A 12676-nucleotide genomic window follows, 5' to 3' on the forward strand; every position below is an offset into this window, starting at 1 on the left:
AGAGGCTATGAGGAGCCTACTCCCTCAGGTAGCCACTGCAGGAGGGCACAGAGGAGCTCCTCTGGGAAGCGATGGAGGTGTCTCGCCTGCTTTCCCTGCTCCAGAGGGATGTGGCCCGCGCCAACGGACGGGCCATGGAGCAGGTGGTTATCTCCCGGCGCCATCTCTGGCTGGCCCAATCCCGTCTGCCAGCTGCTCTCCAGAGCACATTTGCCACTCTCCACATCACCCCACGGCTGATGTTTGCCCAGAGGTTGATGACATTCTGGAGTAGACCGATAAGGTTCGTAGGGACTGGGAGACCCTGAGATGGTGAATGCCGCCTCCTCAGGCCCGGGTCCAAGGCAGATGGACCGTCGCCACCCACCTCCACTTATTTTGTGGTCCCAAAAAGAGACAGAGGGTTTCGACTGATTCTGGACCTCCGCAACCTCAATGGGTACTTGAAGGTACTGAGGTTCCACATGCTGTCCCCAGCCCGCGTGTTGTAGGCCGTGTCCAGCGACCAGTGGTTTGTGAGGCTGGACCTGAGGAATGCGTACTTCCATGTTCCTGTTCTCCCAGCTCATTGGCAGTACCTACGATTCACTTTCAAAGGGACGGCTTACGAATTCATGGTTCTTCCTTTCGGCCTCTCCTTGGCACTCAGCACTTTCACAAAGTGCATGGATGCTGTCCTGGCACCTCTCACGTCCCGAGGATTGTTGATCCTCAATTACCTGGACGATTGGCTGATTTGTGCCCCGACCAGGATCCAGGTCCTGTCAGACATAGACACGCTCCTGACCCACATTGGCGGGCTGGGCAATACTGTAAACGACAAGAAGAGTTGTCTGACGCCCACCCAGAGGGTGGCTTTCATTGGCATGGAACTGGACTCAGTCATCATGAGAGCACGCCTTTCACCAGAAGGGTTCAGGCGATCTTATCTAGCCTCAACCACTTTCATCAGGGGCGGGTGGTATCTGCCCTGACCTGCCAATGCCTGTTGGGCTTGCTGACGTTGGCCTCGTTGCTGATTCCCCTGGGCCTGCTCCATCTCCGGCCTCTTCAATGGTGGTTCAACTCCCACCGGCTGCACCCGAAGCGTCACTGTCACCGCCAGCTGTGGGTGACCGCACAGTGCCTCAGGGCATTGTTGAGGTGGCGCTGTCTCTCCTTTCTCTCAGGTGGGGTGGAGATGCTGAGGATGTGCCACCGGGAGCTGGTCAGCACAGACGCCTCCCAGATCGGCTTGGGGGTGTGACCAAGGAAAGGTTGGCCAGCGGCTGTTGGCTACGCCCTTGGAGCGGCAGGCACATCAATACACTAGAGCTCTGAGCTGTACTGCTGGCCCTGCGGTCTTTCCTTCCACATCTGAAGGGATGACATGTCCTGGTGAGAACGGGCAACACCACAGTGGTGGCTTACGTCAACCATCTGGGTGGACTGAGGTCCCACCGTCTCCATTTTATTCTCTGGGCTCAGGGACTTCTAGCGTCACTGTGTGCAACGCACGTACCTGGCATCCTGAATGTGGAAACGGATACGCTCTCGAGGAAGGACCCGCCACCTTGGGACTGGAGCCTACATTCCCAGGTGGTGCAGCACCTGTGGGACAAGTTCGGGAGGGCGCAGGTGGACCTGTTTGCCTCCCTGGGCAATGCACATTGCCCCCTGTGGTACTCCATGTCGAAGCCACCAGGGCCTCTGGGCTTGGATGCTCTGGCTCACGATTGGACAGGGCTGGAGCTTTACGCATTCCCCCTTTTCCCCTGATCCAGGCTGTGCTGGACAGGACCCTGGTTCAGTCTTCTCCTGTCCCTGTTGTCTGGGACACCTTGGCAACTGCCCCTGAGACCCGACCTGCTGTCTCAGGCCGGGGGAACTCTATGGCATCCAAGACCGCACCAGTCTGTGGGCTTGGCCGCTGAACGGTACCAATGGTCCTTGTTAGGACTACAGGAGGGCGTAATGAACACCATGCAGAGCGCAAGGGCACCGGCTACAACCGCGGCATACCAGTTGCGCTGGCGGTTGTTCTGCTCTTGGTGCCCTGGTATGGAGGTTGTGCCCGAGTCATGCGGGGTGCAGTATGTCCTCCAATACCTGCAGTCTTGCTTGGATGAGGGCTTGGCAGCCTCTACACTGAGAGGGTATTTGGCCGCTATATCTGCCTGCCATGTGGGGTGGATGAACATGCCAGTGGGGCGCCATCCCTTGGTCTCCAGGTTTATGAAGGGGGTTCGTCGCCTGCGTCCAGCTAGGACCCAATGGCGAGCTGGGATCTGGATGTGGTCTTGGCAGCTTTGGCAAAGCCGCCTTTCGAACCATTGGAGTCTGCCTCCCTGAAACACTTCTCTATGAAGGTGGTTTTCTTGGTAGTGATTACTTCCATGAAGAGGGTGGGTGAGCACCATGCTTTTTCGTTAAGTTCTGCGTGCTACCGGATGGACCCCGTGGGAGGAGTATATCTCTCCGCCCCAACCCTTCATTCCTCCCGAAGGTTCTGTCAGACAGGCATGTGAACATCCCTTTAATCCTATCTGCTTACGACCCCCCCCGGCAGTGGCGGGGGAATCTGGGCCTCCCTCCAGCATGCTGTGGCCTGTGCGGGCACTGGCTGCCTATGTGGAGCAGACACGGTCAGTGAGAACAACAGACCAGCTCTTTGTCTGCTATGGTGAGAGAGTCCTGGGGGCTGGGCTATCAAAGCAGAGGCTCTCTCACTGGATCGTGGACATGACTACGACAGCATACCGACTGGCTGGCAGGCCAGTGCTAGGATCTGTGGTGGCACATTCAACACGAGGTGTGGCTGCGTCCTGGGCTCTACTGAGAGGAGTGCCGGGACCCCCCTTCCACATTGACAACCTCTGTGTCTCGGTTCCACGCTGGTACTTCGCCGCTGGCTGGCCAGGTCCCTCTATATTGGAGTGATCCTATTTATTGCCTTACCTACATAACTTACTACATTTGCACACACTGTATATAGATGTTCTATTTTCTATTGAGTTATTGACTGTACGTTTTTGTTTATTCCATATGTAACTCTGTGTTGTTGTTGTTTTTATCGCACTGCTTTGCTTTATCTTGGCCATCTCGCAGTTGTAAATGAGAACTTGCTCTCAACTGGCTTACCTGGTTAAATAAAGGTGATATAAAAAATAAAATAAAGAAATAAAGAAAACTCCAATCCTCTACGGTGCTCGAGGTGGCTCAAAAATGATGTAGAGAACGTGTGTCGCGGCCATGGGGTCTAAATATAGAGGTGGACCCCAGCCATGACACAGGTGTACACGAGAGTAAATCCTCACCTCGGATGTATCACTCCGCCGCGGAGTGATACCAATATATTGGAGTGATCCATATAGCTCACATAACCGTGGTTACATATGTAACCTTCGTTCTCTACTGAACATAGCAGGACACACACATGCTTTACAATGACATACAGGTGAGTGACTCCAACTACATAGAACAATTGACAACCAAACCAGGTTATCCCAATCCTTTGGTGTGTGTTTGTGTGAATGTATGGGCAATGGAGGAGGTATATATATATAATATAAAACCATTTCTAACACTCTTTACCCTGTTTAACGCCTTAAATATGCACCATTACCCAACTATCTAGCTATCGCTGATTGTTTTGGGAACAGAACTTGTGAGCATTGCATTCAGATTAGTTTATTATTTAATTAAAAAATATATATATTATTTGTTGCAAACTGACTTAAGTAGATATCCATCTAGCCATATATCTATACCCATTTCTGATTATCCATTGATCTCATCCATGATGTCTTGACGGCTGTGTCGCAAAAAAACGTTAACAAATCGTTAGGACCAATGAGAGTAGAGCATGTCCAAATATGGCATTGCATTGGCAGCCATATCCGATGATGTCCCCGGAACCACGTTATACCTCGCGGTCGTGACTTTTTCTTGCATCTGGTAATTCATCCGCATGAAATGGTTGGATGGAAACGTGGTTGTGCCGCGTTCAAAAAAACTGGGAACTTGGAACTGGTGACTCGGAAATCTCCGACTTCAGTGCGTGCAAAACAACTTGGAACTCGGAAAAAAACGAGCTTCGACTTGTTAAAATCGATTTGAACGGTCATCTAACTCGGAATTTCAACTCGGGCCTCTTTCTAGACTCCGACTTTCCGACCTGAAGATCACTGACGTCATGATTTGACCTTGTATTTTTCCGAGTTCCCACTTTTTCTGAACGCGGCAAAATATGCTATGCTACATGTCATGAATATGCATAGCCATCTTGAGACAAGTCCTATATAAATGTTTTTTTTCTCAAAGTTGCCGGATGTCACGTGACCTACTTATATCAGTACACTCGTAACAACATAACCATAACGAAACTTATATTCGATCAAATAAACCTAACATAACAAATAAGCCATTACATTTTGTTGTTGACCAAATTCGACACTCTCGTTGACCTCCATACCAAAACTCCTCGCTTGGTGAGCGAAGAAAACGAAACACCGCCACCTGCCGGAGAAATGATTTTTGGCCAAGTTGTCCCTATCGCTTCGTCTCTATTTCCCATGCTATTTTCAATGAGTGCTTGCTTTGCGACTTTGTCTAGTAAGCTCGCTGGATAAGAAAATGAATTGATGGTGCATCATGTTGAAGGTTATCTTATTCAGTGACTCATCATTTGTTTTACAACAGTTTCCAAAAATCAAAATGTAACATTATTTAGATGTTTACATACAATGAGTTCATCCAGTGACTCTACCGCGCAGACTCGTCTCTGTGTTTCCGTGTTAGCTAGGCTGGCTCACAGTAGCCTAGCTAGCTGGCTGCAGTCAGCAGAGTTTACAATCGATTCCGACTGGATACTAGCAATATCGATGGATACAAATTGATTTTCGACAAGAATGCATTAATGTGCATATGCTTAAACTGTGTACATGTGAATTATGGTGTGGAGAGTGCAGTGACAACACAGTCCGTAACATGCGAGATTATAAGAACAATATATATATATGTGCGTTTTAAAGTAACAGCTAGCTAGGTAGCGCTCTATCCAATTAATGGTGGCTTCGTTGATCCATTTTGTGTGTTTCGTCCTCGTCTGTATTGGGGGAAAATGAAGAAGTTCAATATTAGAAAAGTGCTGGACGGCTTGACTGCTTCTTCATTTTCTTCTGCATCACCACAACCGGGAACTAGTCAAAACGATGTGATCCAAGACACTCTACTGTCGGAGCATTTTCATCTCTGTAAGGTGGGCTACTAACTAGCTAGCTGTTTTTGCTGGGAATCATTGAAGTTTACAGCGAGTTAGCATGATCTATGTTGACACATTGACATCGCGTGATTTCTAAATCATTAGTGTCGGTAAGTTATTTGTGTCTATGCTGACATTGCATTGGTGCGGATCTTGTAACTAGCTAGTATAGGAGGTAGCCAGCTACTATATAATTGCTAGATGTCAAGGTAATCGGCTGACTGCCTCCCACGGTCCCAATTTCTGGCATTGCCATTGGCCAAAGCATCATCCCACCAGCTAACTAACTAGCTAGATGAAGCAAGGTTATATAATATTTGTCATTAGTGTCCACAACCAGCCAGCCATAAATGTAATCTGAATAATCCAGTTCCTCTGGATTATTTAATTAAGTAGCAGAATAAACCCAACTACATGAAGGAATTTTCTGATGAATTTCAGTGGAGTTTAGTCCGCTATAATTAAGGTGATAGGTCATCCAGACAGTGTTGTTGGCTAGCTAGCAAGCTACAGCAGCTATCCAATGATCTGACAGTGACAGGGAACACCTGGCTTGTTGTCAAACGGGATAGCTACTTTACTAGAAATCTTTGGCTTTTTTTCTTCTGTGAAAAAGAGAGACTTGTCTAGATATGGATTTAAACTGATCATAAATCTTTTGTATTTTGACGAAAACAAATGCCTCTCAAAAATATCAGTTTCCTGGTTACAACAAAACATGAGATGACATAACAGTACTACAGTACTTGATTGTATGTCTGTAAAATAGTTAATCTGGATGTGATCTAACAGCTAATGCAGAATGTGTTCTTCCTGTCTCCTTCAGACTGTGCGCCATGGCTTCCCTTACCAGCCCTCCTCCATGGCCTTTGACCCTGTGCAGAAGATTCTGGCCATCGGGACTCAAAGCGGAGCTGTGAGACTGTATCCTTTTTGTCTTTTAATAGGAAACTCAACAAACAATATTAGCAATCCCAGTGCAGTTAGACCTATCTCTGAGATTATTCATTTAGGAACAGTTTCCCAGACAGGTTAAGCCTTTTCCTGAACTAAAAAGCATGCTCAATGGAGATTGTTTGTTGATAGAGTTATATGGGACCTTATATTGGCTTCTGTGTAAGATCCTCGAATACAGTAAATTAGGAAATTGTGGTTATAGAGGATTGCCCAGTAGTACCACATGTTTCTCTGAGCAGCAGAGTCAGTTTCACTATATAGGGAATAGGATACCATTTGGGACGCACCCCCAGACTCATTAGTAATATCTCTACCATGACATGATGAGCTGCTCGGCTCTGCTCTACTGCCATATGCTGGGGAGCCACTGTGTTGCCTGGTGTGTGCCAGGATGCCAGCCTGGTCCTGCTGTGCATGTCTGTCAGACCATGTGAGAGAGCACACAGCCAAGCTGCTAGCTACATGCTGCATGCCAGGCAGGGTCCTGGTCCTCATTGGTGAAACATAGGCCTGGAGAAGGCTCAGTCAGTTAAGCTCGGCTTGGATAAACGTATTACTTTGAAGATCATGGAATGGCATGGCACCAGTTTACACTACCAATCAAAAGTTTGGACACACCTACTCATTCCAGGGTTCTTCTTAATTTTTTTACTACTTTCTACATTGTAGAATAATAGTTTAGACATCAAAACTATGAAATAACACATATGGAATCATGTAGTAAACAAAAAGGTGTTAAACAAATCAAAATATATTTTATATTTGAGATTCTTCAAATAGCCACCCTTTGCCTTGATGACAGCTTTGCACACTCTTGGCATTCTCTCAACCAGCTTCACCTGGAATGTTTTCCAACAGTCTTGAACGAGTTCCCAAATATGAAGAGCACTTGTTGGCTGCTTTTCCTTCACTCTGCAGTCCGACTCATCCCAAATCATCTCAATTGGGTTGAGGTCGGGGGATTGTGGAGGCCATCTGATGCAGCACTCCTTCACTCTCCTTCTTGCTAAAATAGCCCTTACACAGTCTGGAGGTGTGTTGGGTCATTGTCCTGTTGAAAAACAACTGATAGTCCCACTAAGCCCAAACCAGATGGGATGGCGTATCACTGCAGAATGCTGTGGTAGCCATGCTGGTTAAGTTTGCCTTGAATTATAAATAAATCACAGACAGTGTCACCAGAAAAGCACCCCCACACCATAACACCTCCTCCTCCATGCTTTACTGTGGGAACTAAACATGCAGAGATCATCCGTTCACCCACACCGTGTCTCGCAAAGATACAGCGGTTGGAACCAAAAATCTCCAATTTGGACTCCAGACCAAGGACACATTTCCACCGGTCTAATGTCCATTGCTCGTGTTTCTTGGCCCAAGCAGGTCTCTTCTTCTTATTGATGTTCTTTAGTAGTGATTTATTTGCAGCAATTCGACCATGAAGGCCTGATTCACACAGTCCCCTCTGAACAGTTGATGTTGAGATGTGTCTGTTACTTGAAGTCTGTGAAGCATTTATTTGGGCTGCAATTTCTGAGAATGGTAACGTTTCATCATAGCGCTTGATGGTTTTTGCGACTGCACTTGAAACTTTTTAAAGTTCTTGAAATGTTCTGGATTGACTGACCTTGATGTCTTAAAGTAATGATGGACTGTCGTTTCTCTTTGCTTATTTGAGCTGTTCTTGCCATAATATGGACTTGGTCTTACCAAATAGGGCTATCTTCTGTATACTCCCCCTACCGTGTCACAACACAACTGATTGGCATTAAGAAGGAAAGAAATTCCACAAATTAACTTTTAACAAGGCACACCTGTTAATTGAAATGCATTCCAAGTGACTACCTCATGAAGCTGGTTGAGAGAATACCAAGAGTGTGCAAAGCTATCATCAAGGTAAAGGGTGGCTACTTTGAAGAATATTTTGATTTGTTTAACACTTTTTTGGTTATTACATGATTCCATATGTGTTATTTCATTGTTTTGATGTCTTCACTATTATTCTACAATGTAGAAAATAGTAAAAAAAAAAACTGGAATGAGTAGGTGTGTCCAAACTTTTGACTGGTACTGATATATATATATTCACACATACATACGTACATACATACATACTACATACATACATACATACATACATACATACATACATACATACATACATACATACATACATACAGTGCCTTCGGAAAGTATTTAGACCTCTTGACTTTTTCCCCATTTTTTGTTACGTTACAGCCTTATTCTAAAATTGATTTAATTGTTTTTTTTCCCCTCATCAATCTACACACAATACCCCATAATGACAAAGCAAAAACAGGTTTTTAGAATAAAAAAAAACCTGGAAATATCACATTTACATAAGTATTCAGACCCTTTACTCAGTACTTTGTTGAAGCACCTTTGGCAGCAATTACAGCATTGCGTCTTCTTGGGTATGACGCTACAAGTTTGGCACCCCTGTATTTGGGGAGCTTCTCCCATTCTTCTCTGCAGATCCTCTCAAGCTCTGTCAGGTTAGATGGGGAGCGTTGCTGCACAGCTATTTTCGGGTCTCTCCAGAGATGTTCGATCGTCCAGGCTCTGGCTGGGCCACTCAAGGACATTCAGAGACTTGTCCCGAAGCCACTCCTGCGTTGTCTTGGCTGTGTGCTCAGGGTCGTTGTCCTGTTGGAAGGTGAACCTTTGCCCCAGTCTGAGGTCCTGAGCACTCTGGAGCAGGTTTTCATCAAGGATCTCTCTTTCTTCTTCTTCCTTTGCCTCAAACCTGACTAGTCTCCCAGTCCCTGCCGCTGAAAAACATCCTCACAGCATGATGCTGCCACCACCATGCTTCACCGTAGGGATGGTGCCAGGTTTTCTCCAGATGTGACGCTTGGCATTCAGGCCAAAGAGTTCAATCTTGGTTTCATCAGACCGGAGAATCTTGTTTCTCATGGTCTGAGAGTCTTTAGCTGTCTTTTGGCAAACTGCAAGCGGGCTGTCATGTGCCTTTTACTGAGGAGTGGCCTCCGTCTGGCCACTCTACCATAAAGGTGCTGTAGCGATGGTTGTCCTTCTGGAAGGTTCTCCCATCTCCACAGAGGAACTCTAGATCTCTGTCAGAGTGACCATCGGGTTCTTGATCTCCTCCCTGACCAAGGCCCTTCTCCCCCGATTACTCAGTTTGGCCGGGTGACCAGCTCTAGGAAGAGTCTTGGTAGTTTCAAACTTCTTCCATTTAAGAATGATGGAGGCCACTGTGTTCTTGGGGATCTTCAATGCTGCAGAAATGTTGTGGTACTCTTCCCCAGATCTGTGCCTCGACACAATCATGTCTCGGCACTCTTTCGACAATTCTTTCGACCTCATGGCTTGGTTTTTGCTCTGACGTGCACTGTCAGCTGTGGGACCTTATCAAGACAGGTGTGTGCCTTTCCAAGTCATGTCCATTAAATTGAATTTACCACAGGTGGACTCCAAGTTGTAGAAACATCTCAAGGATGATCAATGGAAACAGGATGCACCTGAACTCAATTTCGAGTCTCATAGCATAGGGTCTGAATACCTACGTGATGTATTTTTTAGTTTGTATACATTTCCAAAAAAAATCTAAAAACCTGTTTTCGCTTTGCCACTATGTGGTGTTGTGTGTATATTGATGATGAAAATGTTGTATTTAATCAATTTTAGAATAAGGCTGTAACGTAACAAAATGTGGAAAAAGTGAAGGGGTCTGAGTACTTTCCGAATGCACTGTATATGGCCAATATACCAGGGCTAAGGGCTGTTCTTGAGCACGACGCAACGTGGAGTGCCTGGATACAGCCCTTAGCCATGGTATATTGGCCATATACCACAACCCCCCGAGGTGCCTCATTGCTATTATAAACTGGTTACCAACGTAATTAGAGCAGTACAAATAAATGTTTTGTCATACCCGTGGTATATACATACCACGGCTGTCAGCCAATCAGCATTCAGGGCTCGAACCACCCAGTTTATAATACAGTAGTATTACCGGTTACAGAATCTGAGGCGTTTGAAACTAGTTCCTACTTCACAAATGTCAAATAGCAGAAGAGCAAGTTCTCTGCATGTTGTGCTGTGTTGAGTTGTATTGTGTTATATTGTAAGCTGTTTGGTTTTTTATTGAAACACATTATTGTTTGTACATTTTCATATGATTGAGACATGCAGGTTCTTGTCTTATGATGATTGTTGTCATCTGATATAAACCCTCTTGCTGTTGTGAAATGCTGCAAGGCGAACCACTGTGGTTTACCAATGAGGAAGTGTCTCTCTGTCAGTTGGTGGAAAAGCCTTTTTCTCTCTGTGGTGCAGTTTAAATTAGCATATCTGGGTTAAAATATACTGAACAAAAATATAAACGCAACATGTAATAATATAATAATAATATGCCATTTAGCAGACGCTTTTATCCAAAACGACTTACAGTCATGTGTGCATACATTTTTACGTATGTAAAAATGTTGGTCCAATTTTCCTTGAGCTGTAATAAAAGGTCCCAGAAATATTCCATATTCACAAAAAGCTTATTTCTCTCAAATGTTGTGCCCAAATGTGTTTACATCCCAGTTAGTAAGCATTTCTCATTTGCCAAGATAATCCATCCACCTGACAGGTGTGGCATATCAAGAAGCTGATTAAACAGCACAATCATTACACAGGTGCACCTTGTGCTAGGCACAATAAAAGGCCACTTTAAAATGTGCAGTTTTGTCGCACAACACAAAGCCACAGATGTCTCAAGTTTTGAGGGAGCGCGCAATTTGCATTCTGACTGCAGGAATGTCCATTAGAGCTGTTGTCAGAGAATTGAGTGTTCATTTCTCTACAATAAACTGTAGTTTTAGAGAATTTTGTCAGTATGTCCAACCAGCCTCACAACCGCAGACCACGTGTAACCACGCCAGCCCAGGACCTCCACATTTGGCTTCTTCATCTGGACAGCTGATGAAACTGTGGGATTGCACAACCAAAGAATTTCTGCTCAAACTGTCAGAAACCGTCTCAGGGAAGCTCATCTGTATGCTCGTCGTCCTCACCAGGGTCTTGACCTGACTGCAGTTCAGTGTTATAGCCGACTTCAGTGGGCAAATGCTCACCTTCGCTGGCATGCTGGAGAAGTCAGCTCTTCATGGTTTCAGCTGTACAGGGCGTTGTGTAGGCGAGTGTTTTGCTGATGTCAACGTTGTGAACAGAGTGCCCCATGGTGGCGGTGGGGTTATGGTTTTGGCAGGTATAAGCTACGGACAATGAACACAATTGCATTTTATCGATGGCAATTTGAATGCACAGAGTTACCGTGATGAGATCCTGAGGCCCATTGTCGTGCCATTCATCCACCGCCATCACCTCATGTTACAGCATGATAATGCACGGCCCCATGTTGCAAGGATCTGTACAGTTCTTCCATATTCTCACCACCCATTGAGCATATTTGGGATGCTCTGAATCGACGTGTACTACAGCGTGTTCCAGTTCCCACCAATACCCTGCAACTTTGCACAACCATTGAAGAGGAGTGAGACAACATTCCACAAGCCACAATCAACAGCCTGATCAACTCTTTGTGAAGGAGATGTGTTACATTTACATTTTAGTCATTTAGCAGACGCTCTTACCCAGAGCGACTTACAGGAGCAATTAGGGTTAAGTGCCTTGCTCAAGGGCACATCGACAGATTTTTCACCTAGTCGGCTCGGGGATTAGAACCAGCGACCTTTCGGTTACTGGCACAACGCTCTTAACCACTAAGCTGCCTGCCGCCACTATGTGTTGCGCTGCATGAGGCTGATGGTGGTCACTAGATACTGACTGGTTTTCTGATCCACAACCCTGCCTTTTTAAAAAAGGTATCTGTGACCAACAGATGTATATCTGTGTTCCCAGTCATGTTAAATCCATAGATTAGGGCCTAATAAATGTAATTCAATTGACTGATTTCCTTATATGCACTGTAACGCGGGGGGCCAGTATGAAAAATGTATGCACTCACTAACTGTAAGTCGCTCTGGATAAGAACGTCTGCTAAATGACTAAAATGTTAAAAAAAATATGTAACGCTATGAACTGTAACTCTTTGAAATTGTTCCATGTTGCGTTTATATTTTTTTGCAGTGTACTATTTGAAATCTTTTAAATACTTTGAGAGTTTGTTCTAGCCTACCTGAAGTGCCAGATGGGCGGGGTTTACCATTTTGGGACTATTGTATTGGTCTAATTAAGCCAGGCAGACTCAATCAATTACCGATCAAGTATTTGAACTGATATCAAATAGTATTTGAACCCAGGTCAGCTACTAAGAACAATTAAGTGCCTCTATCAACTAGAAAGGAGATGCTGATGCTATCATGGGGACCACGTGTGACTGCTTCCTATGCCATGACATTCCAAAAACATGTGTTTAGGCTTTTCATGAGAAGTGGAAAACGTTAGCGCTAAAATAATCTTGTAATTGATTGCGTGGTGGTGATT

At 45.4% G+C, this 12676-nt stretch overlaps 1 protein-coding gene and 1 pseudogene across 5 annotated transcripts in view; both read left to right on the plus strand.

Annotated features, from left to right (window-relative positions):
- The first annotated feature begins 71 nt into the window (after positions 1-71).
- Positions 72-2919, plus strand: LOC123481879 (annotated as a pseudogene).
- A 1852-nt stretch (positions 2920-4771) lies between these two features.
- Positions 4772-12676, plus strand: part of LOC121539607 (syntaxin-binding protein 5-like) — a 55877-nt gene continuing 47972 nt past the window's right edge. For 3 of the 5 annotated variants that reach the window (XM_045207570.1, XM_045207571.1, XM_045207572.1), the window contains exons 1-2: positions 4772-5239; positions 6069-6166. In XM_045207570.1, the coding sequence (XP_045063505.1) occupies positions 5102-5239; positions 6069-6166 (236 nt within the window). In that variant the 5' untranslated portion in view covers positions 4772-5101. Of the gene's footprint in view, positions 5240-5289; positions 5353-6068; positions 6167-12676 lie in introns of those variants that run through there. The other 2 variants (XM_045207573.1, XM_045207574.1) reach the window with 2 other exon arrangements.

Source organism: Coregonus clupeaformis, chromosome 25 (assembly GCF_020615455.1).
Source record: "Coregonus clupeaformis isolate EN_2021a chromosome 25, ASM2061545v1, whole genome shotgun sequence".
Lineage (NCBI taxonomy): Eukaryota > Metazoa > Chordata > Actinopteri > Salmoniformes > Salmonidae > Coregonus > Coregonus clupeaformis.